General features: G+C 54.9%; 2 protein-coding genes across 5 annotated transcripts; both read left to right on the forward strand.

Moving 5' to 3' along the window:
- Nucleotides 1-434: 434 nt before the first annotated feature.
- Nucleotides 435-9,739, forward strand: DMTN (dematin actin binding protein; the record flags this gene model as incomplete). Of its 4 annotated transcripts, XM_084244950.1 has the most annotated exons (13): nt 435-452; nt 1,119-1,274; nt 2,129-2,173; nt 2,544-2,643; nt 3,024-3,080; nt 3,327-3,479; nt 3,976-4,100; nt 4,713-4,818; nt 8,450-8,514; nt 8,682-8,741; nt 9,071-9,136; nt 9,414-9,494; nt 9,626-9,739. In XM_084244950.1, the coding sequence occupies 13 exons, from the start codon at nt 435-437 to the stop codon at nt 9,737-9,739; spliced, it is 1,146 nt and encodes a 381-aa protein (XP_084101076.1). The 4 variants fall into 4 exon arrangements, with proteins under 4 accessions (XP_084101076.1, XP_084101078.1, XP_084101077.1 ...); XM_084244952.1 differs by lacking the exon at nt 9,071-9,136; XM_084244951.1 differs by lacking the exon at nt 2,129-2,173.
- Nucleotides 9,740-14,195: 4,456 nt separating this feature from the next.
- FHIP2B (FHF complex subunit HOOK interacting protein 2B) lies at nt 14,196-26,091 on the forward strand (the record flags this gene model as incomplete). Its single annotated transcript, XM_084245051.1, has 17 exons — nt 14,196-14,240; nt 18,101-18,179; nt 20,184-20,356; nt 20,863-20,967; nt 21,062-21,184; nt 21,344-21,568; nt 21,678-21,874; nt 22,121-22,229; nt 22,436-22,512; nt 22,789-22,978; nt 23,897-24,042; nt 24,149-24,277; nt 24,444-24,534; nt 24,718-24,861; nt 25,223-25,363; nt 25,537-25,637; nt 25,820-26,091. 17 exons carry the CDS (start codon nt 14,196-14,198, stop codon nt 25,956-25,958), a joined length of 2,214 nt encoding a protein of 737 aa, XP_084101177.1. The 3' UTR covers nt 25,959-26,091.
- Between the last annotated feature and the right edge of the window lie 1,861 nt (nt 26,092-27,952).

Here is a 27,952-nt window from a genome sequence, read left to right on the forward strand (position 1 = left end):
CGGCCGGGCTCTGGCCCCTGCCGTCATTTCCTTTCCAACCAGAGAACAATGGCTCAAAAAAACAAGCGCAGGCCATTCACTGTCCCGCCCCGGTCCACACGCCTGGCTTTCCTCTGGGCCCAGGAGGGCCCTGGCGCCGCCCTTGCGCCCAGCTCTCCCCACTCCCGGCGGAGCCAAAGGGGGCCGCTCCCGCCCCCCTCTGGGATCCCGGGGCCCAACACCCCTGGCTGGCACGTTCTTCCTCCGCTTCCCCTGCCAGGCCCAGCGCTCGGTCAGCAGCCGGGGGAGTCGCCGAGGGATGAGGAGGCCACAGCGCGGTGGACAGCCCCCTCTGCTCTCGCGCAGCGCCCCGGAGCCGGGCAGAGCCTGACGTCCTGCCGTCTCCCTTCGCGCACAGGACCCTGCTAGTGACCGACCCGCTGGCTCCCTGCTGCATGGAACGGCTGCAGAAGGTGTGCGGGGGCGGCACCCACGCCGCCAGTGGGGTGCCGGGGCCACCGGGTGGGAACCAAGTCGGGGATCGGTGATGCCACCTGGTGGTTGCCGGCTGCGCCGCACCCCGGGGCCCCGGAGGCCTAGGGAAGCCCTGGGGAGGGGCCGCCTTCTGAAGCGCCCTGCCTGGCCCGCACACACACGCACATTCCCACCAGCCTTCTCGCTCTTCCCAGCAACCACTTACCTCCCCTGGGAGCGTCAGCTCCTCCCGAGACTCCAGCGTGCCCGGCTCTCCCTCCAGCATCGTGGTGAGTACCCTAGGCCCCCCCGAGCCTCAGGCTGGGAGGAGGGGGGCAGGGGCGCCGGCCTTGCTGGACCGCTGATTCGCTCAGAGCCTCCGGGGTGATAGTCCTGCTGGAACCCACGTATCCAGAGAAGCTTCTCTACACCCTCTTCCACTGGTCAGGTGTGGTGGTACCCCAAGTGCTAGGCCACTGGCTATCATTTTTAAGGCTACCACTGAACCCCTTAAAATTCAAATACTAGAATTATTAACTTACAAGAACTGTTATCTAAAGCCGCCACCTGTTTTCTTCCTACTACATGGCAAGTCTGGCTTGTAAGGAGAGTATTGTAGGTGAGGCCTTCCGCATATTCATTCCTCTTGTTCTGTTCCCCCTCAGGCCAAGATGGATAATCAGGTGCTGGGCTACAAGGACTTGGCCGCCATCCCCAAGGACAAGGCCATCCTGGACATTGAGCGGCCTGACCTCATGATCTATGAGCCCCACTTTACCTATTCTCTCCTGGAGCATGTGGAACTGCCCAGAAGCCGGGAGGTGAGGGGTGGGAAGTCCCTCTTGAACAGGACTGGAGGGAAGGGCTGCGCCGGCCACACTGGTGGGCCGTGGAATGCCCTTCCTGCTCTCTTTCCTGGGGGCGGACTCCCAACTAGGAAAGAGAGCTGTGTGCGGGAATCAGCCTGCTGACCTGTGTTGGTGAGAGCAGGAGAGGGGTTGGAGTGGAGGGTAGCTCTATGCGGAGAGTGGGAAGGCCATGTTTGAATGGTGGCAGGACCTGGGGCTTGGGTAGGAGCAGGGAGGAGTGGGCAGAAGGAGAAAGAATTGTGGAAGGCACTCAGGAGCACTGAACTCAGAGGTTGGAAGTCTTGCTCAGTGACCTGTGTGAATGTGTGGTCTCAGTTTCCCCTCCAATAAAGTAAAAGTGATACAGCTGCCTGTCCGCCTCACTAGGTAGTCAAGCACACGAGGTAACACACAGCAGGTACTTTGTAAACTGTGTTTGAGAAAGGGGTGAGATGGGGCCAGGCTGTGGGGAGGCCCTGACTCCATCCTGGATGCTGGTAGGTCTTGTCCCTCCCACTCACTGCCAGGCTCCGAGGACAGGGACTTAACCATCTCCAGGTAGGCCTGGAGCACAAGGACACTGCTCCACAGTCCATGGCTGCTTCCTGCATCCAAGGGATAGAAGGGACTCTGCTAGGAGGGAGACAAGGGCGGGATAAGAATGCAGAGGCAGCTCTGGGACCCGGCAGGATTGAGGGAGAAGAGGTGATCAGATACTGTCAAGGCAAGGATGCAGAGCTGAGTAGGGGATGAAGAGGCCCGGGGGGTTGTAGGGACAAGGGTTTAATTCTACGTGTGGCTCTGACCAGCCTGCTCTCCATTCGCAGCGCTCGCTGTCACCCAAATCCACATCCCCCCCACCATCCCCAGAGGTGAGTCTGCCCCACTCTGACACTTGTCCAGCCCTGCTCTGACAGGGCCCAGCTCCCCTTCCCCACACAATTAGACCCGGCTCTGCAGGGCCCAGGCGGTGACAGAATCAGTGGCTCTCATCCTGTTACTGGCCGGCTCTGTGCCCAGCTATCTGTCTGACTCGGGGCCTCATTCACCCTTTTTCCCTGGGCCAGGCACCATCAGCAGGCTGAGTCCTTGGACATCCTTCCTCTTCCCTGGGGCTGGGGACATGTGGGCCATTAGGGTGGGGAACAGGATGGTGGAGTGAGGTGAAGTAGCATCTCCATGGGTTGGAAGGGGTAGGTTGGGGACCTGGATGCTGCAGGGAAACACATTTGTGCTCTGCAGGTGTGGGCGGATAGCCGGTCCCCTGGAACCATCTCTCAGGCTACAGCCCCAAGGGCTACTGGCACCCCCCGGACCAGCCTCCCCCATTTCCACCATCCTGGTAGGTCAAACTGTCAACTTGGCTGCATCCTTCCCCTTCAGGAACCCAAGCTCCCTCCTCTCAGTTCCTTACCCTCTGGAGTATTTGCTCACCATGGAATTGGCCACCACAAAACTGGGTCCCCAGTGCCAGAACCCCAGGAGAGTTCCCAGAGATGGTTGGTCCTGCTGCATTTTCCTCCTTCAGAAAAATGCAACAAGTCCCCACCCTGAGGAGCAGCTCCAGGAACTTCAGTTCTGCCTTGGCTGTTGGCAGGAACCCTTGAATTTCCTACCTTCTACTGTTCCATCTGTCTCCATTCACTTTCCGGACTTGGCCTTCCCTGCCATCACCACACCCTCCTTCCCTCCTCCTCATCCGCTCTTGCTCCCTCTCCACAGAGACCACCCGCCCAGATTCCAACATCTACAAGAAGCCACCCATCTACAAGCAGAGAGGTGAGGGTTTCCCTAATTGAACCCTGGCCTACCACATGGGGGGTGGGGGGCTGTCCTTAGTACTAAGGGCTGACACTAGCTGTAGCTTCATGACCCATCCTACCTTTGCCCCGTGCTCTTGGTTGCGCATTGCTTTTAAATCATGATCTCAGGTGAAGGCCGAAAGCAGGAGTTGGGGGCTATGGGTAGACTAATGTGGCCTCCAGGGCAGAGTGTGCCTGGACTGACCCTGACCTCCATCTGCAGAATCCATGGGAGGCAGCCCTCAGAGCAAGCACCTTATTGAGGACCTCATCATCGAGTCATCCAAGTTCCCTGCAGCCCAGCCCCCTGACCCCAACCAGCCAGCCAAGATCGAAACTGACTATTGGCCATGCCCCCCATCGCTGGCCGTTGTAGGTAAGAGGAGCTGTTGGAGAGTAGTAAGGTGAGGACAGCACCTCACTGACCTCCCTCTTGACTCCCATTGTGGGTCCTCTGAACCCACTCTCACCCCAACCCCCATCCTGTGTTCTAGTGTCGTTGTGTGCTTTTTACCACCTTCGCGGACCCTCCCTCCGGGCTCGGTTGTCCCTTTTTATTAATCACTTTATTGTTCACTTTCCATTCACTTATTGAATCACTCAACAGACATTTATCAAAATTTGACCTCATCCTAGGCTCTACGATAAGAGCTCTTGCAAAGAGAAAGAGAAATAAGACAAGATCTTGGTCCCCAAGATCTAGAATTTAAGTTGTGTGAGCGCGTCACGGAAAGGCCGGGACATGTTGCCTTTATTATTCTTTTCGTAACTGAAGTGTTCTCTTTAAGGTGCAGTCAGCACTGAGGCCCTGATAAGCACCTGCTGAGCCCCAGGGCCATGGGCTGATGGTCTGTTCTGGCCTGTTTTCTCAGAGACAGAATGGAGGAAGCGGAAGGCGTCTCGGAGGGGGGCAGAGGAGGAGGAGGAGGAGGAAGAAGATGACTCTGGGGATGAGATGAAGGCTCTCCGGGAGCGGCAGAGAGAGGAACTCAGTAAGGTAGCACTCGCTGCCCTCAACGCTCCCACCCTGTCTGGTCTTGGGGACAGAAGTTCTGGTTCCATGGAGATTCTCTTCTAAATGGGCTTGTGTCTGAAGAGCATGCTGGTCAGGCAGGCAAGGAGTCCCCCTTATTTCCCAGGATTTCGGGTGCTGCCTTGAGGGAACACCTGTAGTTCATGCTGCTCTTTGGGGGACAGTACTCAAAGTTAGGGTCAAAGCACAAAAAAATGGCCCTGCTAGTGCCAGGCTTCAGCAGACGGAGAATGAGAAGTGCACGGGAACAGGAGGACGGAAAGAGCAGGCTCTGGCCCCCCGGGAGGAAAGGGCGTTTGATGCTCTGGAAGGCCAGGGATGTGAGCTTGTGCTCCGGGCCTGGTGACCTGGGACAGGGTGGGGTTGCACTGAGCAGCTCCGACTCCTGCTCTCAAGGCAGCCGAACCCCAGTGGCCGAGCCTTGGACCACAACACAGGTTCTGTGGGTCCAGGATCTGACTCTGCCCTCAGGAAAGCAATCTCTAGACCTGCCTGCAGTCTACCCAACTCTGAACGTTCTGGGGATGAGAAATGAATTTCTAAGTCTCAGCTCCACCTTCCTGCCTACCTCCTCAGGTTACTTCCAACTTGGGAAAGATGATCTTGAAGGAAGAGATGGAGAAGTCACTGCCTATCCGGAGGAAAACCCGCTCCCTGCCTGACCGGACCCCTTTTCACACCTGTGAGTGCCATGGAGGGAGCTGGAATCACTGGCCAGGCCCAGAGGCTGGCATCAAGAGGTCTGTTGCATTTGGCTGCCGCCCACCTGGCACTGTGCTATCAGGGGCATAAGAGACCCAGAATGTGGGCGCTGCGTCAGGCACTCGTGCCCTCCTTCGGGCAGGAAACCTGTCATGGGGCAGGAGGAATTGATGGCAAAAGAGCATCAACTAAAGTGAAGGAGCAAATTCAGTTTAATAAGCATTTATTGAGGTCTCCTGTGTACTAGGCACTGGGAAACACAGGCTAAACAGATATATTCCTGTCCCCCTGTGACTTCTGGTCAGTAAGAAAAGGGGTTTAAACTGGGGTTTCCGGGCAGAGTGGAGAGTTGTGGTGAGATGAGACTGTTACTTTTGGGGCTTGGGAGGAGGGGTGAACTGAATCTTATTAAATAACGAAAATGTGAATGTGGTCGAGAAAGATTTTTGGTGCAGTCTGGAACAGGAAACAGCCTGGCAAGCTCCGTGGCCTCCGGCAGCCTGGCATTAGAGGGCCAGAGTGTGCCGTGAAGAGTGGGGACCAGGCTTTGGATACAGCACTTCTGACCACCCAAATCTAGCCCAGACTTCCTTCGAACTTGGTGGCTGGAAAGGAGAGGGGGATCAGAGAACCCCAAACTACAAGTTACAGGGCCCCTAAGAGCCTGGCCTGGAGTCTCTGGTCATCACTCTGCTGCAGCCTCGTGGTCAGAGCAGCTCAGCAGGCAGCCCAGACCCCAGGGAGGACAAAGAGATGCCCCTCGCTGAGGCAAGGGAACGCAGCTTCAGGATGGGAGGTACATTGCAGGCCATCCTTGGAGATAGCCTGCTGTACTTTCCAGTAGTCTAGGGAAGGGCTAAAAACACACCCTGTCCAGAGGAGAGGAAGGGCTTGAAGAGTGAGTGGGAGGTGGGGTTGGCTGCATTCAGCAGCTGTTTGGGGGTGGGAGGTTCAGGATAGATGAGTTGGGTTTCATCTTGGTGCCAGGTGATGATGAATCTGGAACTGAGATCATGAAAGATGCAGGTTTGGGGAAAGATAAAGAAACTGGTTTGGGTGTTTGGGGCTTGAAGTACCCTATGTGGGCGTGGAGGTGGGACCTGAGTCTGACCCAGTGGGAAGCTTGAGGGCCAGTTGAGCTCAGGTAGAGTCCTCAGCATATTTGTATTAGTAAGACCATGAGAAAATGAGCCCTCCAGAGGGGAGCAAAGGGAGGGGAGGGCACTGGAGACTGTGCCCTGGAGAGCACTTGCATGTAGATGCAGTGGAGGCTGCTGGGGGCAAAGCTGGGCTGGGGATGTGGGAGGCTGGCTTTTAGAGGCCTCTTTCTCTGAGGGGTAGGGACCAAGACCTGGGAAACTGAGGTTGTCTGCTGAGCATAGAGGGTGAAGCTTGGTGAGGTTGGTTGTAGTGCCAGGAAGGCACAGTGCAGGATCTCTATGATCCGGGCAGATGGGTAAAGGAGAGCCCTGGAGCCCTCAGTGGATTTTTCAGGCTTTTTTTTTTTTTTTTTGGTGGGACCCTCGCTGGCGGCCAGGGAACGAACCGGCGCTGCAAAGGCTGCGGGCAGCCTCGCAGCCCAGCGCTCAACTGCTGTGCCACCAGGGGAGGCCCGGATTTTTCAGGCTTTTACTGAGCTTTTACCAGGTACATGGCAGGCAGGGGGGCCAGCCTGCCGGCCTCCCAGTCCCCTGTGAACCTTCACTCTTTCTGGGCTCTCTGGCGTTCTCTTGTGGTCTCTGCTTCTCTGCTGGTTCTGCTCGTTCTCTGCTACCCTCTTCCTCTCTTGTTCTCTCCTGGCGTCCCCATGATGCCACCCTTATAAGCCCAGTCTCAGCCCAGATGCGCCCACCTATGCATGCCCACACCCTACTCCAGGTGTCTGCCATCAGGCATGCATTAATTAATGCTAATAGTGGGAGGGCAGAAAAGCCCGATAATTTTTCACTTACCCTACATTGGTATAGTCTAGAATAGTTTCTAGAAGGAGATGAAACTGACACAGACTTGGCATCTGTGGGGATACTAATCTTGCTGCTGTGCAAGCTGTGTCCCGTGGCCGGCAGGCAGGAAGGGTACCTGGACCTATCCAGAGTCAGCTCTGTAAGGAACGGAGTCGGGGCCAGGTTGAGCTGCTGAGTGCTAGTGAAAGCAGTTAAGGCAGCCAAGCTGCTGTGCTGGGAAGGGGACTAGGGGGAAGCTACAAACAAAGAAGGCAGGTGTGGGCTCAGAACGGGGTCTCAGAATGGGGTCTCCAGGTTTACATGTCAGTAGGAAGGAGATCCAGGGTAGCCATTTGAGGGGTTGCCTGATGAAGGGTGGAGCTGGAGGAGTCAAGTAACTACAAAGGTTTATATATGGCTAGGAGATCCTCAAAGCTTCCAGGATGATATGTCAGTATGCGTGGCTACAGTCATAGTAGGCCTGTGAACAGTTTCAGCTGAAAATATGAGGCAGGTAGAAAGATCTTTTGAAGGTTTTGTATTCAGTCTCCAGGTTCCATCAGAATTTGCTGTTCTGTCAAATTTGCTCTTTAACTTCCATTTTGGCTTTTTAGAGTAGCCAAGTGCCCACCTCGCATCATAGCCGAGGTCCTTACACTTGTGAATGATCAGTGATGAGAGGATTGAGTAGGTTTCTGTAGCTCATCAAGCTCAACAAGTTAGAATCATGAACAGGTGTGTCATTCTGATTTGATAATTAAAAGAATCACTTTCAAACATAAATAAGCATTCGAGAAGTAACTTGGAGGGAAAATCTTTCTGGCATTTTGTAGGTTGAAGTTCTATCAGTCAGTTGAAGTAGAAATGTACACTAACTTCAAAAGTGAAATGCTTCATTGGTGAATGATGATTGCAAAAGTGATCGTTTTATGTAAAAAAAAAATAAAAGCATTAAGGGGAAAAATAACCCCAAACATATTTTGTTCTCACCCATCAAACTTGCAAACAACTTCCAGTCCTTACCCAGGTTGTCATAGAATGCAGCCATTTCTGGTAACAGGAGATGGAGTAGATTTAAGATCTGCTCAAACTAAGAATCTTAGGTCGTACAAAATCCTTTCCAAGAGAAGCCACTACTGATACAAATTTTCTTGAATTACAATCTGGTGCTGGAAAGCCTAGTGAGATTAGGGAATGTGCAAGTTGAACGTGACAGCTGATCATGCAAATGTGAGCTTGTACAATTGAGCAGCTGAAGGTGCAGAGAAAATTGCTTCTGTGTTACAGCATCAAACACTTGAAATTTGATTACTGACAGTTATAACAAAAATAATAAAAGTATAATACCCTGATTCTTTTTACTGAATTGAAGATTTATGTTTGTACCCCAGAAATTCATGTTAGGAACCTCTGCTTTGGCTATCAATTTTAACATTCAGGCATCTGGCCCAGATGTGTATTTGCGGTATAGTATTTAGAGAGGGGACACATCAGAGACAGTCCAGGGCGCCAGCTCAGTGTCTCTTACTGAAGGTGATGGGCAGGAGCTGGAAGCCAACAGAGTCTTACCAGGTTCCCCCAAGCCCACCCTGGCGGGGGGACAGGGAAGGAGTCCTCTCGCAAATGACTGTCAGGCCAAGGGGACTGACAGGGCCTCTTGTCTTCCAGCCTTGCACGCAGGAACGTCTAAGTCTTCTTCTCTCCCGGCCTACGGCAGGACCACCCTGAGCCGGGTAAGGTCCCAGACCAGAGATCACAGACTACAGGGCAAAGTGGGCATGCGGGGCCTCAGAGGGACTGGGCTACTCGGCATCCTGAAGAAGGGGCAAGACCCTAGAGTGAAGGGGCACAGTGCAGATTACTCAGCTCCACTAACCCCATCCCATCCTGTCCTTTCTAGCTTCAGTCCACAGACTTCAGCCCATCATCGGGGAGTGAGACTGGAAGCCCAGGTGAGAAGTGGGGAGATCTGGTGCCAACAAGCTGGGAGAGGGGCATCTGTGCCGTGGGCATGGCTCTGTGGCTGGAGGTCAGGGAGGCTGAGCGGGTAGGTTGGAGGCCTGCTGAAACAGAGCTGTCTCAGTAATGCTGCTTCTCTCCCTCAGGCCTGCAGGTGAGTGTCATCCGGAGGGGAACACGGAGCACCAAAAGCTGGGACTGGCAACTGGCAGTGTCAGGGGAGGGGGGAGGGGGGCCACTGAGATACCTGGTGAGAAGCAAGAAGCATAGGGTAAGTCTGGGGAGGTCTCCCTGCCCCACTCTGGCTCACTGCGGCTTTGGTCTCCCCAGAACGGAGAGGGCCAGAGGGGGAGGATGGACCGGGGGAACTCCCTGCCCTGTGTGCTGGAGCAGAAGGTGAGGGGCAGGGGTAGAGCCAGGGGTGGTGGGAGGGCACATACCATCTACCATGGGGGTGGGCCAGCTAGGGGAGAAGCCAGAGAAGTGAATGCGCTAAGGGGGCCTCCTGGAGTTGAGGTTGGGAGGGGCAGCAGGCAAGTTGGGGACGATGAATGGCAAACTGGCATGAACCCCAGTGGCCCCTGAAGGCTGATATGGGGGGTCTGGGGAATAGAGAGGGTTATGTAGACTGGGACCTCTATGAGCCTGAGACAGCCCTCGCCCCCTCCCCCAGATCTATCCCTATGAAATGCTGGTGGTGACCAACAAGGGGCGAACCAAGTTGCCTCCAGGTGTGGATCGGATGAGGCTTGAGGTAGGCTGGGAAAATGTCCTGGGGGTGACAGGGCTACCCATGGGCTGCCTGCTGGGGAACCTGGGGCCTCTTTGTCTGAATGCCCCCTTCAGGCACTCGTCCCAGCCCCACGCCCTGTGTTCCCCTTACAGAGGCATCTGTCAGCTGAAGACTTCTCAAGGGTATTTTCCATGTCCCCCGAAGAGTTTAGCAAGCTGGCTCTGTGGAAGCGGAATGAACTCAAGAAAAAGGCCTCTCTCTTCTGATCACCCCACCCTCTCCACGACAGGCCCTCACCCCTGCTGCTTCCGGGCTCCGGAGTGGGGGTCGCTAGACCTCAAAGCATCATCTCTAGGGGGAGCAGTGCGGGAGCTCAGGTGGGGTTGCTCCATCCCCCGGGGTGGAGGGGCTCAAGACCTCTGCGGTGCCAGAGCTCTGGGACACGGACCTTCTTCCCCACGACGAGCCTGCGAGCCTGCGTGCTCCTTTCCTCACCCCTGGTCCCCATGGCACATGTGGTCTAAAATCCCGCACACGGAGTGAAAGTGTGTGCCCTCTCCCTGCCCCCCCCCACTTGAAGTTCCCCAGAAGAGAGCAAGGAGAAAAGGACATGGTACTTAGTGGTCAGGCCTGTCCTGACCAAACGGTGTGTCGCACCCTCAGGCCTGGTAGGAGGGTAAAGGTGGGGCAGCCAGGCAGGCGGGGAGAGCTCCAGGACCCTATGTGCCCGAGCGCTCCCCCTCGCCTCCCCTTAACAGCACCCCCTGCACTGGGCATCTAAGCAAGCCAGAGCTCAGCCTCCAGCAGGGAATCACCTGCTGTCCAGCTTGCCCTGTCCTCTCCTGGCAACCCCCAAGCTTCAAAGCCTCTTGCTCCAGCCCTGTGGCTTCCCCAGAAGCCCTGGCTTAGAGTGGAGATGTCACCTATCCAAAATCCCAGCCCACTGTCAGTCTCCAGGCAGAGTCAGCTAGAATCCTACCTTCTAGCACCAGCTCAGGTCCTAGGCACAACCTAGGCCTTCAGGCGCCCTTGGATGGGATCAGCAGGCCAGGCTACCAGGCAACCCGGTGTCCTGGCTACCAGGTCCCACCCACACCCATGCACCCCTAACTATGCTCTCTAAAGAATGTAATTTATTGGGGCACCCCCCCAGCTGCTTTCTTCACCTAACTCTCTGCCATACCTTATTCACACTCCCAGCTTTTCTTCTCTACAGACATATATGTGTATATAATTATATATATATATATATTTTTTTTTTTGCCTGGATCTGGGTTTCGTTCCTGCCCAGACTCTGGCATCCCTTTCCATTGTGTATATGTGATAATGCTGGGGGAGGGGACTCTGCTTGGAATTAAAAGGTTGCATTGGGTCCCCAAATCTATTTGTCCTTTATGAGCCACCAGATCCAGGTGAGAGGGCAGGCTGGAGGGCGCAGTGAAGGATGAGGATTCAAATGGGATCTACAAGGTTGGGGGGTAGAGATGGCACGCACATTGCCTTTCCCCCACTCCCAGGCTGCAGAAGCAGATGCTAGTCCTGCAGGGTCCCATCTGCCTCCTTTCCGTGGGCTCTGTAATGGCGGCTTGGAGGAGGGGCCACAAACTCACTGGAGCCTGATGTGAGAGTGAGCTAGGAGGAAAGGCTGCTCCACTGAGCCCCTAGATGCCCCCTGAAGACTTGCACCTCAGCATTGACATGACTGCGCCTCCAGGACCTCAGATACAGGTCACTAGATAGGCCAGACACACAGAAAGAGTCAGCAGCGTGTGAATAGGCAGTGAGCTGATTGTAAAGACCCAGCAGAGAGTGCTAAGGGCTGGAGACAGGACCGGATGCAATATAGCAGAAGCGAGCTCAGGTGAGACCCAGGGAGGAGGGTGGTAATTTGGTCTTGGCTGATTTGGAAAGGCCTCGCCAGGGATTACACATGGCACTGACCTGTTGAAGAGGGTGAAAGGATAGAAATTCTATCAGAAGATCTGCAGGACTGTAGACTGGGTGTGGGTGCTTGTGGGGGAGGGGCTGCCGTGCCTTACTGGAGCAGAACCACCAGGTGGGTGCAGTGAAGAGGCTACCAGGTGAGCTGGAGAGGGACCCCCAGAATGAACTAAACCTGGAAGTGGGACCTGACCCAAGTATCCTGCCACTGGGAAGAGTTTCCAGCCCCTTTGGCTGAAATAAGAGCAAAATGGCGAAAAATCAGTCAAATGCGAATGCTTATTTTAAGTTGTAGGATTTCTGCTGTGCCATGACACCGCTTTATCCTTTGCAACCACCTGTGAGGTCAACAGGACAAATCAGTTTAATCCTTTCCGTGAATGAGCAAATTGTCGGCTAGATTCACCTGAAGCAGGCAGCAACATGCAGCAGAGTGAAGAGTGGAATTTTGTGACCACGAACCCAGGACTTCGCCCATGTACATGTAGCTGTCTCTCAGGGGACAGGAGAGGCGGTCAGGCTAGGAGGCAGAGAGAGAGGGAAGGTGCATTGGGCATCAAGTAGGGGGGCTGTTCCAGTGTGATGGAGAAAGTAGTGACAAGGCCAGCACCCCCGTGTCCAGGGAGCTCCTGTGTTTAATCACAGTTCACTGCAGATGTTTGTGGAGGGGAAAGGATGGACACTAAGCCCCAAAGGATTTTATGTTCCTAAGAATTTAGAGCCTCTCAGTGTAGAGCTGTCTCCAAAACAAAAATCTTATAAGGTCTCTCCACAAAACACACACAAATGCAGAACCTTGGTGATTAGTCCAGTGGCTTCCAAACCATTTTACCACTAGATCTTACTATCAGTGAAAAGAATACATTTATAAATCGAATGTTATAGTTAATTATTATGAAATCAATGAGAACAAAGAAGCTATTTGATGAATAAAGAATGTTTAAGTCAGGGGTTATATATGACAGTTGCCTTTTTATGAAGTACAGGATCTAATTTACTATTAGGTTGCACGTTTTCAAGAAAATTCTGATTCGCACAAGGCACAAAATTGTGGCCGTTTGTAAATATGTACGAATCTGTTCACATTCCTGTTGAGAGGCAGCATTTGTGTCCCCTTCCTGGGATCTGGGGTTAGTCACTTGCTCATTTAAAACTGTTTGCCGTGCCACAGCCGCTTACCTCATTTAAGCTGACAGGAGAGGCTTTATTCTAAGTTCTCCCAAATGAAGCAGAATTGAAATTTATCAACGGGAGCTAACACTTTTGGCATGGATGTATGCAGAGTTTTCAAAATAAAAATTTAAAAGTTAAGCCAAATAAAAGGTTATAAATTTCTGAAGCACTTGCACTATATCCTACAACTCCCTGAAATGTGCTGAGGGGGAAGCTGATTTAATGCAGTGGGCTTCTTTCTCCTGTTAGCAGGTGGGCCCAGAATGGTGCTGGACTAGACTACAGTCTCAGGCTCTCTGTTGCTTGTGGGTAAACAAAACAGTCTTGTTTATTTCCTTTGTTCTTTACACATTTCACCTAAAAGCCTCTTCTCCTTTTCCAAAAGGCTGCTCATCCAGGGACCTGTTTGCAGATGAACTATTTGAAAACATCTATTTTTCCCAAGCAGCGGTCAGAACTGAGATCCGAATGCCAGCTCAGGCTGGTCTTGGCCAAACCCTGGCCTTCCCTAGGGCCCAGACCCTGGCCGCCTCCTGACTCAGTCTGGACTACAGCCCCACTGCAGGGCACACTGCCAAGGCTAGGCAGTCCATCAACTCCCACTCAGTTCCTCTGGTGGGTAGCGTCCAAAAGGCAGGGTCGGTGGTTGAAACCCTGAGGCTCCACACAACAGGTTCTACATTCTATGACATGCAGACTACTCCCCTGCCTTAGTGGGACCCTAACGCCTCACCCTTTCATCACACCAGGTCAGTAGTCAGCAGAAATACTTCCGGAAGATTTCCTTCCTTTCCTGGCAGGATGGAGGTGGTAGCTGGAACTGGGGCTCTAACCAGGCAGAGTTGGCGGCTAGAGGCCTTGCGCTCCTGTGGACATTCCAGAACCCCTGCTCGGGTTGAGGGTTTTGTCTGCATATTTCTTGAGAGTAATTTTCCAGGGTGTGTCCCCCACCTCACCCCACCCCCACGAGAGACCCGCCTTGTGTTTCTTTCCTTGGTGCAGTCAGAAAGGGCAAACAGGGGCCAGCTGACTCGCCCTGCAGGCCATCTGAACGGTGCTGTAGCCACTTAAAATAACAAGCAACAAGTGACATTCGTTTTATTAATTTATTTACCCCAATATATTACCGTTTCAGCATGCAATCAATAGAAAACATCAGTTGGCTCTTTCACCTCTTTTCTTTTTCCCACTAAGTTATCAGAATCCCTATGTGCTCTGCGTTCAGCACATTTCAGTGCTCAACAGCCACATGTGGCCAGTGGCTGCTGTGTGGACAGGGGGTGGCGGTGGGGGCGGGGGTCGAGAGCGTCACAGAAACCATAAATCTTATTCTTCCAGGAAAAAGCCTCCCCATTCTCTGCCACAGGCTCCCCACGGCGCCCCAGGCAGGCTCGGACGAGCTAGTCCGCTGCGGCCCCTCGGAGGCCGGCGCCCCCACCCGCTTCCTACCCCTGCCCGCTGGCCGGCGCCCCCAGCCCGGCCGGGGCGGGCCAGGCCAGGGCCCCGCCTCCCTCGCCCGCCTGGGGCCGCCTCCTCCGACCCGAGCTCCGCCACCGCCACCGCCGCCGCCGCCGCCGCCCGGGAGCCGGGCCGGGCCGGGCCGCCATCATGCTGAGCCGGCTCGGGGCGCTGCTGCAGGAGGCCGTGGGGGCGGTGAGGCCGGGGAGCTGGGGCGGGCCGCCGGGTGGCCGCGCCGGGGCTAGGCCGGAAGGGCGGGCGCGGGGCGCGGGAGGAGCCGGCGGGCCGCTTCGCGAGGGACCCCCTCCCCGGGCCGCGGCGCCCCGAACCCCAGCACCGCGCTCCTCGCGTCTGGGGCGTCTTTCTCGATCGGGCCGCACGCCCGGCCCAGCTCGTCCCCGGCGCGCTCCAGGCCTGACCCTTCGCCCCCAGCCGCTTCCTGGTTCTTTCCCGGCGTCCTCAGACTCGCCGTTCCCAGCTCCGCCGGGCCAGGCCCGTTCCCTGGCACCCGGTAGTGGCTCCCGGGCGCTCCCCCAGACCCCCCTCCCCAGCCTCTGTCGGCGTCCGCCTCCCCGCGCCCCTCGGGCCCGGTCACCTGAGTTTAATAACCCGCTTCCGCGCCGGGCCGGCCCCTAGACGGTTGCCAGACCCTGCTCAGGCCCAGCGGGCCCTCGCACCCACCACTCGGGAAGTTCGGGTCCTGACTAGCAGGTCCGCAGGGAGGGCACAGGGACAGCGGCGGGCGGCGGGCGGGCGCCCAGCCCCAGAAGGCGGGGTCTCCCTGGCGCATGGGGCACTTTGCCCCGCACCGCACCTGCCCCCTTGACCTTCAGTCAGGTGGACCCCGCCGTGGGGGGACGTGGAGCCAGACCTGGAGCTGCCGTGGACGGAGAAATAGACTGAGTGTTACTGATAGTTCTGTCAGTTTGTGTTTTTGCCACTTTCTGTTGGGGCTGAAGGCTGGTAAGAGGTGGCCTGGAGGGGTTCACTTCATTCAGCCAGATAAGTGTGCTGTTTCGATAGGTAGGCCCATGCCCGCCATTAACTGTAACCCTGCCAGCACCGCTGTAGAGTTAACAATTCTTTTGCCACACGGTATGAACCCTCCTCCTAATCGTCAGTTTAGTTTATTAAATGTTCTCAGAAGACACAACTTGGGTTCCACCCCCCCTCTGCCCCAGCACACATCCCCAAACCAGAGCTTCTGTAAATGAGAACAGTTTCAGCCTTAAGCAATTTGTGAAGAAAGTGAACAGTTTCTTCACCTTCCACCTCTCTTCACGGGCCCCCAGCCCTGCCCTTCCCAGGCATGCAGAGCCTGGGGCCTCCCACCTCCAGGAGCTTCCAAAATGATCTTTCCTTCTCTCCTCCCTGCTCCAGTCAAAACGGCTGTCATCTCAGAAAGTGATCTGACAACTACTTCCTATCTCCCTGGGAAAGCGCCATACCCAAGGCGGGGCAGACGGAACAGACAGCACCTCAGCCCTGAGAAGGGCATTTCTAATATCTCCAGTGTGGGAATTTCTCCATCGGTGGCTGGAGGAGATATTGGTGATCAAGAGAGTTCTTTCTAGGCAGCAGATCTTAGGCCCCCTCCATATGCAACATACAAACAATGCTCTAGAAGTTTGACTGTTCCTGAGTGATTGTTGGGAGGCATGGGAACCCTTCTCTCCCCCTGCACCCTCACATCTTCTGGTAGGCCTTTCCCCAAACTGAGGTCACCAAGTTAAGTCCCTACCCAGTTGCTTGCTCCCTCATTGAAAAGGAAGAGTGTTCCCTCCTGCCCTCTTCTGACAGACCAGAATAGCAACTCCTCAGTTTCTTTTTTAAATATAGATCACTTGGTACAGTTTATTTGGTCTGAGTTACAGTAGCTCATTCCTGATTCAGGTAAAGATTATTCATTCCTTGTGCTGTTTTAGCTAACATACATTCTTCCTGTTACTCCTATTCTTACGGGACTTTTTTGGTTTAAGCCTAGATTAAAGTTGTTTTTTTTTTTTTTTTAGATTTATTTGTTTATGCATATAAGAACTGGGGCACTGGCCAGAGGGGGCGTGGGGAGAGGATTCACCAGAGACAGAGTGGGGAGCAGAACAGGTGAATCTACTGAAATACACTGCTGCATGGAACAGTGGGCAAGACAGGAGAGGTCTGCTGCGCCATGTGGGTTAGCTCCCTGGCCGAGCATCAAACTCATGATTGCTGGTAGTCTCTGTGCCAGGCCTTTAGGGGGGCAGAGATGTAAGACATGTAGCCTGGTCCTCAAGGCCCTCACAGTCTAGTGGGAACCATGCCTGCTACCCAGCTACAACAGTATCGCATAGAACGGGACGAAGTGCAGTCACTCCCTGTGGCTGGGGTGTTTGGAATGACTGGGAGGTGTCACTCTGGTTGGGTTATGGCCCCCACAACTAACTTTCAAAGAAGACAAGATGGCCTGGGCCACCAAGGCTGGGGGGTGTCCCAAAGCCTCATTCAGTGTCATTGCTTCTCCCCCGTGGTGATGGCCTTCTAAGCATTCGTCCTGCCTTTGTCTCCTACACACCACAGCCAGGTGACTCTTCCTAAAACCCTGTTCTGATGGCCTTGACCTGCTTCTCCTTGCCTGTAAAAAAACAAAAACAAAACAAAACAAACAAAAAAAAACAAGAACTGACTCTGTGACTTTGCGGTCGAGTCCCACACACTCATTGACCCGTTGTTTTTTTTCTCCCCACACACTTTGCAGAGTGCCTTCTGCAGGAAATGTTTTCCTTCCTCTCCGAATGTTGAAATCTGCCCCAGTTATTCTAGTTTTAGTTCTCTGTGACCTCAGTAAAGCCTTACGTGTTGCAGCCTGCTAGAGTCTACCCCATCTTGACCGGAGGTCGCTTGCCACCTCTCCTGTGTTCACTGAACTGTGAACTGTGTTGCACTGAACTGTTCAGTGCAGTTTTCAGTTTTACATTTTCTTCCCTTCCATGGCATGTTTTGTGAGGATGGGGTATTAAACATCCTTGTATTGCCTGTAGCATCTAGTGTGGTGTCTGGTATGCAGTAGGTGCTCAAAAGATACTTCGGAATGAATTATTCGAGTCTGTAGTGCAGTGATGCCGAGAAGCATGAGGTCAGTGAGAGACACATCCGGGAACCCTGGAGAGGGCTTTGGGGAGCCGGGGCCCTTAGCTGGACCTCGCTGGGGACTGTGAAGATCTTGATGTAGAAAGGGATACTCAGGCCTCCCGAGGGACCCGGGCAAGGGCGAGAGGTTAGCGACAACTTGATTATGCATTTTCTCCAGCAGACATTTACTTTGCAAGGAGAGAGAAAAAAATACCCTTTTTTGGAGATTTCACAGGCAAAGTGGTTGTTACCAGTTCAAGGCCAGCGCCAGCCAGGGTGTGGATGTGGAGAGAGCACTTCTGGAAAAGGGGAAAGTTTGCTGAGAACAGAGTCAGAATTTTCTCGGTGGAAGGAATGGAGAAGGTGTGGCTAAGAGCAGAGCTACTTAAGGAAGAGTTGGGGTGCCCAGCCTGTTGCCTTGTACAAAGATTATAAATAAGACACACTCGTAATGGTATGAGTTCCTTACCCCTGCGGCTCAGCTGAGCTGTCATGGCCTTGAACATAGATTTTCATAGACCCTCAGCTTGAGAATGTTCTCTTTGCCATGTTTTTGATCTGTATCATTTTGATTTTGTTGTTTTGGGGGTGCTTTTCTGTTTTCCTCTCTGCCCCTCTGCCGTAGCATAGCTGTGTTATATTGAAATGATCTGCTTCTACTTCCCTGCCAACATTCTCAGCTCCTCCGGGCTAGGGATTGTGGAATTGTGACGGGCAGCATTTCCAGAAGGGAGGGGTGTCTGATCAGAAGTGCCAGGACATTGTTGGCAAGCTATGGTGACAATGCAGACACATCCTGGAGAAAATATATTACATTTCCTTTTGAGAACCCGGATCAGAGTGCCTGCTCCAGGGTGTAGCGGGGACCTGACGCTTAGGGGATGGTGGGAAGTCTGGAGCCGGCGCTCCCTGTGCTGCCACCTAGGTTGTCTCTGCTCTCTCTGCAGCGGGAGCCCAGCATTGACCTGCTAGAAGCCTTCGTGGAGCACTGGAAGGGCATCACACACTACTACATCGAAAGCACAGGTGGGCCAGGGCTCCCTGGACTCTTGGAGGGGTGGGAAGAAATGGGTGAGGTCACCATGCAGCTCAGACACACAGGTGTCCTAGGGAAGGTGACATACACTGCTCAGGAGTGCAGAGTGGGGCCTGGTCCCACTCTGACCTTTTAGGAGAGATTGAGGTAAGCGGGGTGGGGGTCCCACTGGCCTGACTTCTCAAAGCAGAGGTTGAATCCCACTGTCCCCCAACTTCCAGCTAGGCAGAACATCTAGACCTTCGTCCTCAGAGGCCTGTGCCAGGGCTTACTGATTAAAGGGGGAAAAAAATGAGAAAATTTCTTTTTCCTGAGTCAACTCATTTCCCTTATAGAAATAAGGTAGGAGAAGAAAAGCAAAGCACATTACATGCCTGTCCTTTTCCCTCAGCTGACACCCAGCAAGGCAAAGGCTTGGGTCATCCAGGCCCCAGGAGGATCTGACTGAGGGGTAATCTGATTGGCTGCTGTGTAGTCACATTGCTGGTGTTGGTGGGTGCACAGTGGTTGCCAGGTAACCCTGCCCTGCATCCCTAGCTCTCCATCTCCTGGAATTCAAATAGGGGTGTGATTCCAGCCTACACCTTTCCTTTCCTTCCTAAGTCATTCCAAGAAATTAAAAGCAGTCTAAGCACAGAGGGACCCAGGTCTGTCCGTCACGATTGACATTTAGACTGGATCAGTCCTTGGAGGGTGCTGCCTTTTAGGGTGTAGTGTGCTAACAGTTCTGGACTCTGTCAACTAGATGCCAATAGCACGTCTTCCCCATCGTGACAAACTTAAATATTTCTCCAGAATATGCCAGATATCCCCCGGGGGGGTAAAATTACCCCCAGCTGAAAATGACTGCTTTAAACCTAAGATCTTGCCTTTTTTTTTTTTTTTTTGAGGTATCATTGATATTTAGCATTATGTTAGTTTCAGGTATACAAATTCTGATTCAGTCTATGTATGTGTTGAGAAATGATTGGCCCAGCAAGTCTAGTTAATACCCGCCGCCATTCATGATCCCATTTTTCTTCTTGTGATGAGAACTTGTAAGAATTACTCTCTTAGCAACTTTTAAGTCCACAATACAATATTGTTAACTGTAGTCACCATGCTGCACCGTACATCCCCGGGACTTATTTCAGAACTGGAAGTTTGTGCTTTTCAAGTCTGAAACTGCCTTGACAGAGCCGCAATCACCAGAAGTGTAGAAGAGACCCAGAACTGAGTCAAGTCCACCTGGGGCTTCCCCGGGGCCCAATTCATAATTTCCAGAACGCTCCTTAGACCAGAAGTGCTGGAATAGGTAAGGCACACTGCCTTGCTCTAGCGTCTATGCTTTCCAGAAAAGCTAGGGGGTGCTCCAAGGCCAGTGGCAAAGTATCCAAACTTGCTTTATAAAAACACTCTACCTGCTAGGACTCCGGGAGAGCCCCACTAACCAGCCTTTCCATCAGGACCCTGGCTTGATGGTGCAGGTTTCAGTCAGAACCCAAGGTTTTCCACAGATTTTTTTTTTTTTACCTGCTTTGTAAAAAAGAGAGTATTGACTTCCCTGGATATAAAAGAGACACAACAGGCCCTAGGAGGTTATCAGTCAAGAAACTGCAGAAAATAGCATCTGAATTCTCTGACTGAGACCCCTGAGCCCCTGGCTTCTCCCTCAGGCCCAGCGCTGACCAGCAGACCCCGCACACAGCCTTCTGTAGGTGCCAGGGATTGGCCAGGGAGATGAGTCTGCTCCCCTCTGATACAGTGCTGGGGCTTGCTCCCATTTGTCAGAGGGCTGACTCCTGGGCCCTGTCCATGAGGCCTTCTAGCTTTTTACAGTAGAGGCATCCACTGTCAACTTCCATTTCCTCTGGGCTTTGTTTGGAGCAAACTGCTAACCTGGTCTCCCTCCAGATTGCCCTTGATCACTTTCCACCCCCAGGGCTCCCTGGCCTGACACCACAAGCCAGAGTGGCCCCCCTTCTACCCACTTATTCTTGTTTTTGCTCACCCAGATGAGAACACCCCAGCCAAGAAAACAGATATTCCCTGGCGGCTGAAGCAGATGCTGGACATCCTGGTGTATGAGGAGAGGCAACAGGCAGCAGCCAGTGAAGCCGGGCCCTGCCTGGAGTACCTGCTGCAGCACAAGATCCTGGAGACTCTGTGCACACTGGGCAAGGCCGAGGTGGGCAGCACCCGAGTGCCCATGAACCTTCTGCTGAGCCAGGGCCTCTGGGAGCAGGGGCTCCTTGCAGTGTGGACACCCCCTGCCTATCACTTAGCCCACCCCCTCCTCTCCAGGGCACTGGCCCTCGGTTATTTGCTTTGGTGGTGTGTTCTCACCACCCTGGGCGGGAGGAGGAAACACCGTGCCAGGCCGTGCTCTAGGTGCCGGGAACACTGTGGTGATTAACACAGACAGGCTTGCGGCTGTGGAGAGGAGGAATCTTCAAAGGGGCCCACAGAGCGCGTGTTCAGTGTTGACAAGGTTATGGTGCACAGTAAAGCAGGAAGGGGACTGGCAGCACATGGGGGCCGGTTTCAAAAAAAGTGCTGAGGGAAGGAGGCTGGTGGAGAAGGTGTCCTCTGAGTGGTGCTGAAGGAGGAGGTGTGCCCTCCCTTGGCCTCATGGGAGAAGAGGTCTAAGAGGGGGACCTGCTTCTCCTCCCGACAGTCTCCTCTTCCCCCCAGTACCCTCCAGGCATGCGGCAGCAGGTGTTCCAGTTCTTCAGCAAAGTGCTGGCTCAGGTACAGCACCCACTCCTGCATTACCTCCATGTCCACAGGCCTGTGCAGGTAGGTGCCAGGAAGCCAAGGGCTGTCTGGGGGTGAGGCCTCCCTCTTCCCTGCCACTCCATTCTTCTCTGTTGCTATCCTGCTCCTCTTCCAGAAACTTCTCCGACTTGGTGGGACAGTTCCTGGATCCCTTACAGAAAAGGAGGAGGTACAGTTTACCACTGTCCTCTGCTCCAAAATCCAGCAGGACCCAGCCCTGCTCACCTACATCCTGGAGGTGAGTTCGACTCCTGGGAACTGGGGGTTGACGGGCACACCCCAGGGTGTCTGCTCCACCAGCTCTAGGCTAAGGCCCTGCAGCCAGTACATCTGCCTTCCCAAGGGGGCATATGGGGATTGACCACTACCACCTGGCCTCACCTTAGCTCCTTTGCAGGGTAAAAAGATGGTCGGGAAGAAGTTATCCAGAGAACCCAGTGTTCCGCCCAGAGAAACAGCCAGCATCCAGAACAAAGACCACCCCCATAGCCAGGCTCCCAATGGGGCTCCCTGTGGGGCCTGGGCCTTGACCACCCAGCTGCCTGCAGAGACCGAAGAGCCAGATGGAGGGATCGGGGAGAGCAACCTGATCATCTCTCTGATTGGGTTGTGTAAGAGCAAGGTGCTGGTGGCTGCCAAGACCAAGTGGGCAGGCATGGGGGTGGCAAGTTGCTAGGAAGGGATGTGGCGGTCTGGGTGCATGTCCCTGAAGTTGCACCCCTATCCCCTAGAAAGGTCGGGTGGCCCTAAAGGCCCAGGAGAACCTGCTGCTTCTGGTGAGCGTGGCTTCCCAGCCAGCAGCCACCTACCTGGTGCAGAACAGCCTTTGCTGCCCCGCGATCGTTGGGCACCTTTGCCAGCTTTACCAGTCCATGCCTGCCTTCCTGGACCCCGCAGACATTGCCACATTAGAGGGCATCAGCTGGAGGTAGGTGCTTGGCCAGGGAAGGCAGGGCTACAGCATGAGTGACTGGAAGGAAGCCCTGCCTGTCCTGGGACCTGGCCTCCTTCCCTAGGTTAAAGCCCATCCCAGGGCCCTTCTCACCCTCCAGGGAGCGTCATCTTTGCTGTCTGTTCCCGGAGAACCCCCAATAGAACAGAGGTCCAGGGCAGAGGGAGAAAGGACCCAGCTTCCAGAACATACCTGAGGAAGGCTTTCTTGCTCTCCCTTCAGGTTACCCAGTGCCCCATCTGATGAGGCTTCCTTCCCTGGCAAGGAGGCCTTGGCTGCTTTCCTAGGCTGGTTTGATTACTGCGACCACCTGATCACGGAGGCTCACACGGTGAGCAGGGATGAGTTTCCCAGTGTCGCACTATTTCCTTTGCCATCTTCACTTCGAGGGCCAGTGGCTCACTCAGGCTGGGCAGGGCCCTGGATTGGCTGGGCCCCTCTGCCTGTTTTAAGCACCATGCGGGGGACATAGTGGTTTCTCAGCAGAAATTGTTGATGAGGGTAAACCAAGCTTAAGGGGTGCTCTTTGGGGCCCAGGTGGTTGCAGATGCCCTGGCAAAGGCTGTGACTGAGAAGTTATTTGTGGAGATTCTGCAGCCCCAGCTACTGCACGTGTAAGTGTATGTCCAGTTCCTGGCCGTGGTCTGCCGGGCTACCCATCACACCCCTTTCTGCCCCTCAGGCCAGGGACCTCCTCGGCCAGAGCTCCGAGTCTGCGGACACCGTCAGTGAATGTTTGCCAGGCTACCCCCACCCCACATCCTAGCCCGCCCCCCACGCGCTCTGAGACTTGTGGACCAACAGAGCCCTCCCATTCTTGGACTTGGGGACCTCAGAGAGGGTGGGTCCTTCCCCAGCCCGGGGGCCGGTTCAGTGCTCTCTCCTCATAGGTCTGAGCAGAGCATCCTGACTTCCACCGCCCTGCTCACAGCCTTGCTGCGCCAGCTCCGCTCCCCTGTGCTGCTGCGGGAGGCTGTGGCTTTCCTCCTGGACACTGACCAGCCACCGGCAGCCCTCGGGGACAGCCCCCACACTCTGTGCTCCCACCTCATCAGGCACTGTGACCACCTTTCTGATGAGGTGAGGTGCCCCCACCCCCCAAAAGGGATTGTCTGAGGCTTCCCATTTTCATTAGCTTTCCAGATAGTTCTATCTTTGAGGTACTGACCCCTCTCCACCCACACACAAAAAACAGAACAGTGGCACTGATTGGTAGGCTGACTGCTTTTGTCACACAGCACTTGTCTCTGATCACATGCTGGTGACAGCACTTTATGTTTTGCAAACCTCTTTAATACAGCAGCCTCCCATCTGTTTCAGTGATCCGAGTCAACTGAAGTCCAAAAATATTCCATACCATAAGGTATTTTAAGAGCGGGCGACCACATCCACCGAACTTTTATTATATTGTTAGAATTGTTCTATTTTATTATTAGCATTGGTGTTAATCTCTTACTGTGCCTCATTTTTGAGTAAACTTTACCATAGGTGAGTGTGGCATGGGAAGGTATGTAATATATATATAGGACTTGGTTCTATTTCCAGTTTTAGGCATCCGGGACAGGGGGAGTGTGTGTGTGTGTGTGTGTCTCTCTGTGTGTGTGTGTCTGTGTGTGTGTGTGTGTGTGTGTGTGTTTCTTGGAACACAACCCCCAAGCACAAGGGAGAACTACTATAGTCATCTGACTTGTTTGAGGCTGCCACCATTCTGTGTGATAAGTGAGGTCCATATTTGATTTTTCAGTCCTGGGAACTGAGGGAGAGAGAAGCCGGCTGGCTTGCCTGATACCACACATCAAATTAGTAAGGAACCAGGACCTACCAGACTTCTGGGTTCCCACATAAACACCCACCCACTCCCCCCAGAACCTATCTCCATAGCCTTGGCTAGGGAAGTTGACCATGTTCTAGGGAGACTTTTATCTGGGTGAGCAGTTCCCGGCACCCCTGGAAATAGGGGTGGGGGAGGGGCATCCTGCTGATGGCTTCTTGCCCCAGATCAGCATCACCACGCTGCGGCTGTTTGAGGAGCTGCTGCAGAAGCCCCACGAGCGGATCATCCACAGTCTTGTCCTGTGCAACCTTGAGGGCCGCCCCTACGTGGCCCGGTGCTCCCCTGAGCCCGAGAGCTATGAGGATAACCTGTAAGTAAAACCAGGCCTCTCTGGGAGGCCCTGGCACTTCGGCACCCACCCCAGTTCTCAGCACCCTATTCTTCGCTCATTGCTGCTGCTTGTCTTCCCACCACAGAGACCTGGAGGAGGACCCCTACTTCACCGATGGCTTCCTTGACTCCGGCTTTCAACCTTCTACAAAGCCTCCCCCAGCCCCTGCCACCAACTCAGATGGCAAAACTGCAGTGACAGAGATTGTCAACAGGTAGGTGCAGGTCAGGAAGTCTGAGCCACCTGAGCTTTATTCCATCTTGGGCCAAGCCCCACCCAGTGCAGCCTGAGAGGGCGTGCGCCCCCAGGGCCTGAGATGGAGCAGGGGCAAGCAGGGCAGCCCGGACGGGGCCCTCCACACCTTGGGTCCTGTCTCATAGTTTCCTCTGCCTGGTTCCTGAGGAAGCCAAGACCTCTGCTTTCCTGGAGGAGACCGGATATGACACGTACGTCCACGATGCATATGGGCTGGTGAGTGTCGACGCCTCTGCCAGCACCCACTCCCGGTCCATCAAGCCCTGGGTTGATAAACCCGGAGCTGTCCCTCCGTGGTCTCTGGCCCAAGGTGCTGCATGCTCCCACCAAGAGCCCCTGGCCAGCCTTCCAGAGTGAGGACCACTGTGCTGCCTCCTCACTCCTCCCTTCCTGTCTCAGTTCCAGGAGTGCAACTCCCGAGTCGCACCTTGGGGCTGGCCCCCAGATCCCACGCCCCTGGACCCCCATGAGCCTGAACGGCCTTTCTTTGAGGGTCACTTCCTTCGAATGCTGTTTGATCGCATGTCCCGGATTTTGGAACAGGTAGCCAACGGGGCTGGGCCTTGGTGACAGGGTGAGGGTCTCAGGAGAACTCCAGGCTGGTGCCTCTTGAGACCTTTGGGACAGCAGGGCCTGGCCATGGGGGTCCAGTCATCTTCCGTTCCCCAGCTCCACAACAGCCCCTACCCCCCACCTTTCCCCAGTTGGGAAGCCCCGTCTCGCCTCTGTTCCACACGCCTTAACATGTTCTGGCCCTCAGCCTCAGGGAATCCATGACACACACACATCACGTGAGTCTCCCACCCCCGCACACGTTCACACTGGCCAGGCGCCTTGCTGGGGGAGTGCAAAAATGCTCACCATCCCCTGCCAACCCTTGGCTTGTCCACTGTGTTCCCTACAGCCATACAGCCTGAACCTGCAAGTGACCTCAGTCCTGTCCCGGCTAGCCCTCTTCCCCCACCCGCATATCCACGAGTACCTCCTGGATCCCTACATCAGCCTGGCCCCTGGCTGTAGGAGCCTGTTCTCTGTGCTGGTCAGGGTGAGGATACCTGGGCCCCAGGAGTGTGCCAGCAGTGGGGAGGGGCAGGGAGGTGGGCAAGCCGGGGCACCCTTCCAGCACCAGGGAAAAGCACAGTCACATGGCGTGGGAGCGCAGGGACCCTGCAGCGGAGACCCTTGTCCACGCCTCAGTCCTCCTTGTTCCTACTCTAGGTGATTGGGGACTTGATGCAGAGAATTCAGAGGGTACCCCAGTTCCCAGGCAAACTACTCCTGGTGCGCAAGCAGCTGATGGGGCAGGTTCCTGGGGAGCAGTAAGTAGCTGAGGAAAATGGGTGCCCAAGGGAGGGCCCCGGACTGGGAAGAAGGGTACTTTAGGGCACGGGGGCTGAGGAGGGCCTGCTGCTGGGTTGTGTCTCCTGGGATTGCCCTCAGGATGTCAAACCGGGCACACTCCTGCCACCTCCCACCATGATCCCCCTGCCGTCTCCCTCAGGCTGGACCACCAGACTCTCCTCCAGGGCGTGGTAGTACTCGAGGAGTTCTGCAAGGAGCTGGCTGCCATTGCTTTCGTCAAGTTCCCCCCACATGGTCCTCACCTGAGCCTCTCCCCGCTCCCAGAAGGGCATGTCTGAGCCAGGAGCATGATGGGAGGGGAGACTTCTGTCCACACCTCCTCCCGCCCAGCTCTGCCACCTTCATTCTCCTTCTGGGGCGGGGGCTTGGCTCCATGTCCTTTACACCCCAGGGTGTGCCTCCGTGGAAGCCTGGGCTTCAGCTCCCAGGTTAGCTCAAGACAACCTTGGCCTGTTGACCACACTAGACTTGGTTTTAGGGAGTGGGACTCTGAGGTACCAGATGCCAAGGAGCAAGAGGCGGCCTCCCAGGCAGCTTGGCGTCCTCGGGACCTTCTTGGGGAAGCTGGGTAACAGCCAGGTGAGCACTGGGACCCAGCCCCGCACATGTTCTGTGTCTACCACCCTTCTCCAGTGGCCATTTGTTGCTGGGGCCAAGACTTGTGACTCAGTTCTAGGCACACGGGGGAGTGATTGGATAGCCTGACGTTGGTCATGACCATTCACCCAAGGATGGGGACAAGGGAGCCCTGTCATGTCACACTAGGTACAATAGATGCTGCGGAGACTTGACATTTTTTCCTCCCGCCTTCCAGGCTTAACCATGGGAAGGGGCTGTAGACAGCAGGGAAAGCCCCCTCTTCCTGCTCAGCCCTCCTGGAGACTGTTGCAAAATTTCCAACTGCCTCATGGCAAATGCCCAAAGCATGTTCCGCGCCCAGGCGGGGGCAGCTGCTAATGAGAGCCTTGATGCAACTGTAGCCAGGGCGGGAGAGGGCCTGGGGAGCTGGGGGGCTGGGTGCCAGGCTCCAACTCCAGCTGGTTTCTCCCTGGCGCCTCTGAACCCGTCTCAGCAGGTCCACAACACCTGGGCAGAGGGGCTTGAGACAGCAAGAGGGAGGCGAGACCTTGCTCTTGGCAAAGTGAGATACTCTTGTAGGGGAGCAGGGAACTCAGAGTAGAGGTGAGGCCAGGATGCCCACCTGACTACAGACCCCAAGCCTGGTGGAAGGGGTGGCAGTACGGGCAGCCAGTCGTGATGTTCTCCCTGCATGCCCTCTGTGGCTGGGGCTGCCACCCCGCCCGGCCCGAATCTGTCTCGACCTGCAGGAACACAGAGGCAGCGCCAGGCATTACCTCACAGCAGGACTGCAGCGGCTGGCTTCGCTCCTGGGCAAGGAGGAGCAGGCCAGAGCCCCTTGTGCTTCCTTTTCCTGCCCATGCCGCTTCTAGAAGCTGGCCGCAGGTTGCCAAGAGGTGACATGAAAGAGGAGGAAACTCAATAACCTCTACCTCTCCTGCATTCCTCAAGTTGGGGAGGACTGAACTGCAGCTCTGAGAGACACGGGGCATGTGTGTGCGCGCCCACTGGGTGTGGGTGGGGGGCTGGGGAGCAGAACTCAGTGGATGAGCTGGGCCTAGACTCTTCGATTCAGAAAATGTCCACAAGCCCAGGAATTGGACATTGCCCTCCTCGACGTACTTGGCACTCGCGCGGCGTCCTCCCAGACAGCTTGGCAATAAATGGTGTGGTTGCGTGGACACAGCCGCCCTCTTCTTCTCCACCCTTTGCGTCCTTCTGCCCAGGGCTTCGCTGCTAATTCGGACCAGTCTTCCTCCCCTAGGAAGACAGATTCCTTTTCCAGCTCTGGAGCTAAGTGGGCGAGGTGAGGGAGGGTAGGGAGGAGGGCTCTGCAGTGCACACCTGATGTTCCTCTGCGCCTGCCAGGCAGCAGCCTCCCTCTTGGCCAAGCAGCTCTACTGTTCAGCTACCTACGCCCGAGCGCCAGCTGCCCCTGATACCGCAGGGGGCTGGGCCATCTGGAAGCATCTGTATGCAAGTCTCCTTTTTTAAGTGTTCCTGTTAGGGGTTGTGTCACTTCTTTAGTGGTAAACAGTGGGCCTGGTATTTAAAAAAAACTTGTCCCTAAGTGTGTGTGTTGCACCTTTGAGGGGGGTCACCAAAAACATTCCAGGGCAGGGCTGGAGACAGCTGATCAGTGGCTCTCAACTCGGTGATGTCAGAATCACTTGGGTTGCTTTCTAAAATAACA

This window comes from Talpa europaea, assembly GCF_964194135.1.
Source record: "Talpa europaea genome assembly, chromosome: 10".
In the NCBI taxonomy this organism is placed as follows: domain Eukaryota; kingdom Metazoa; phylum Chordata; class Mammalia; order Eulipotyphla; family Talpidae; genus Talpa; species Talpa europaea.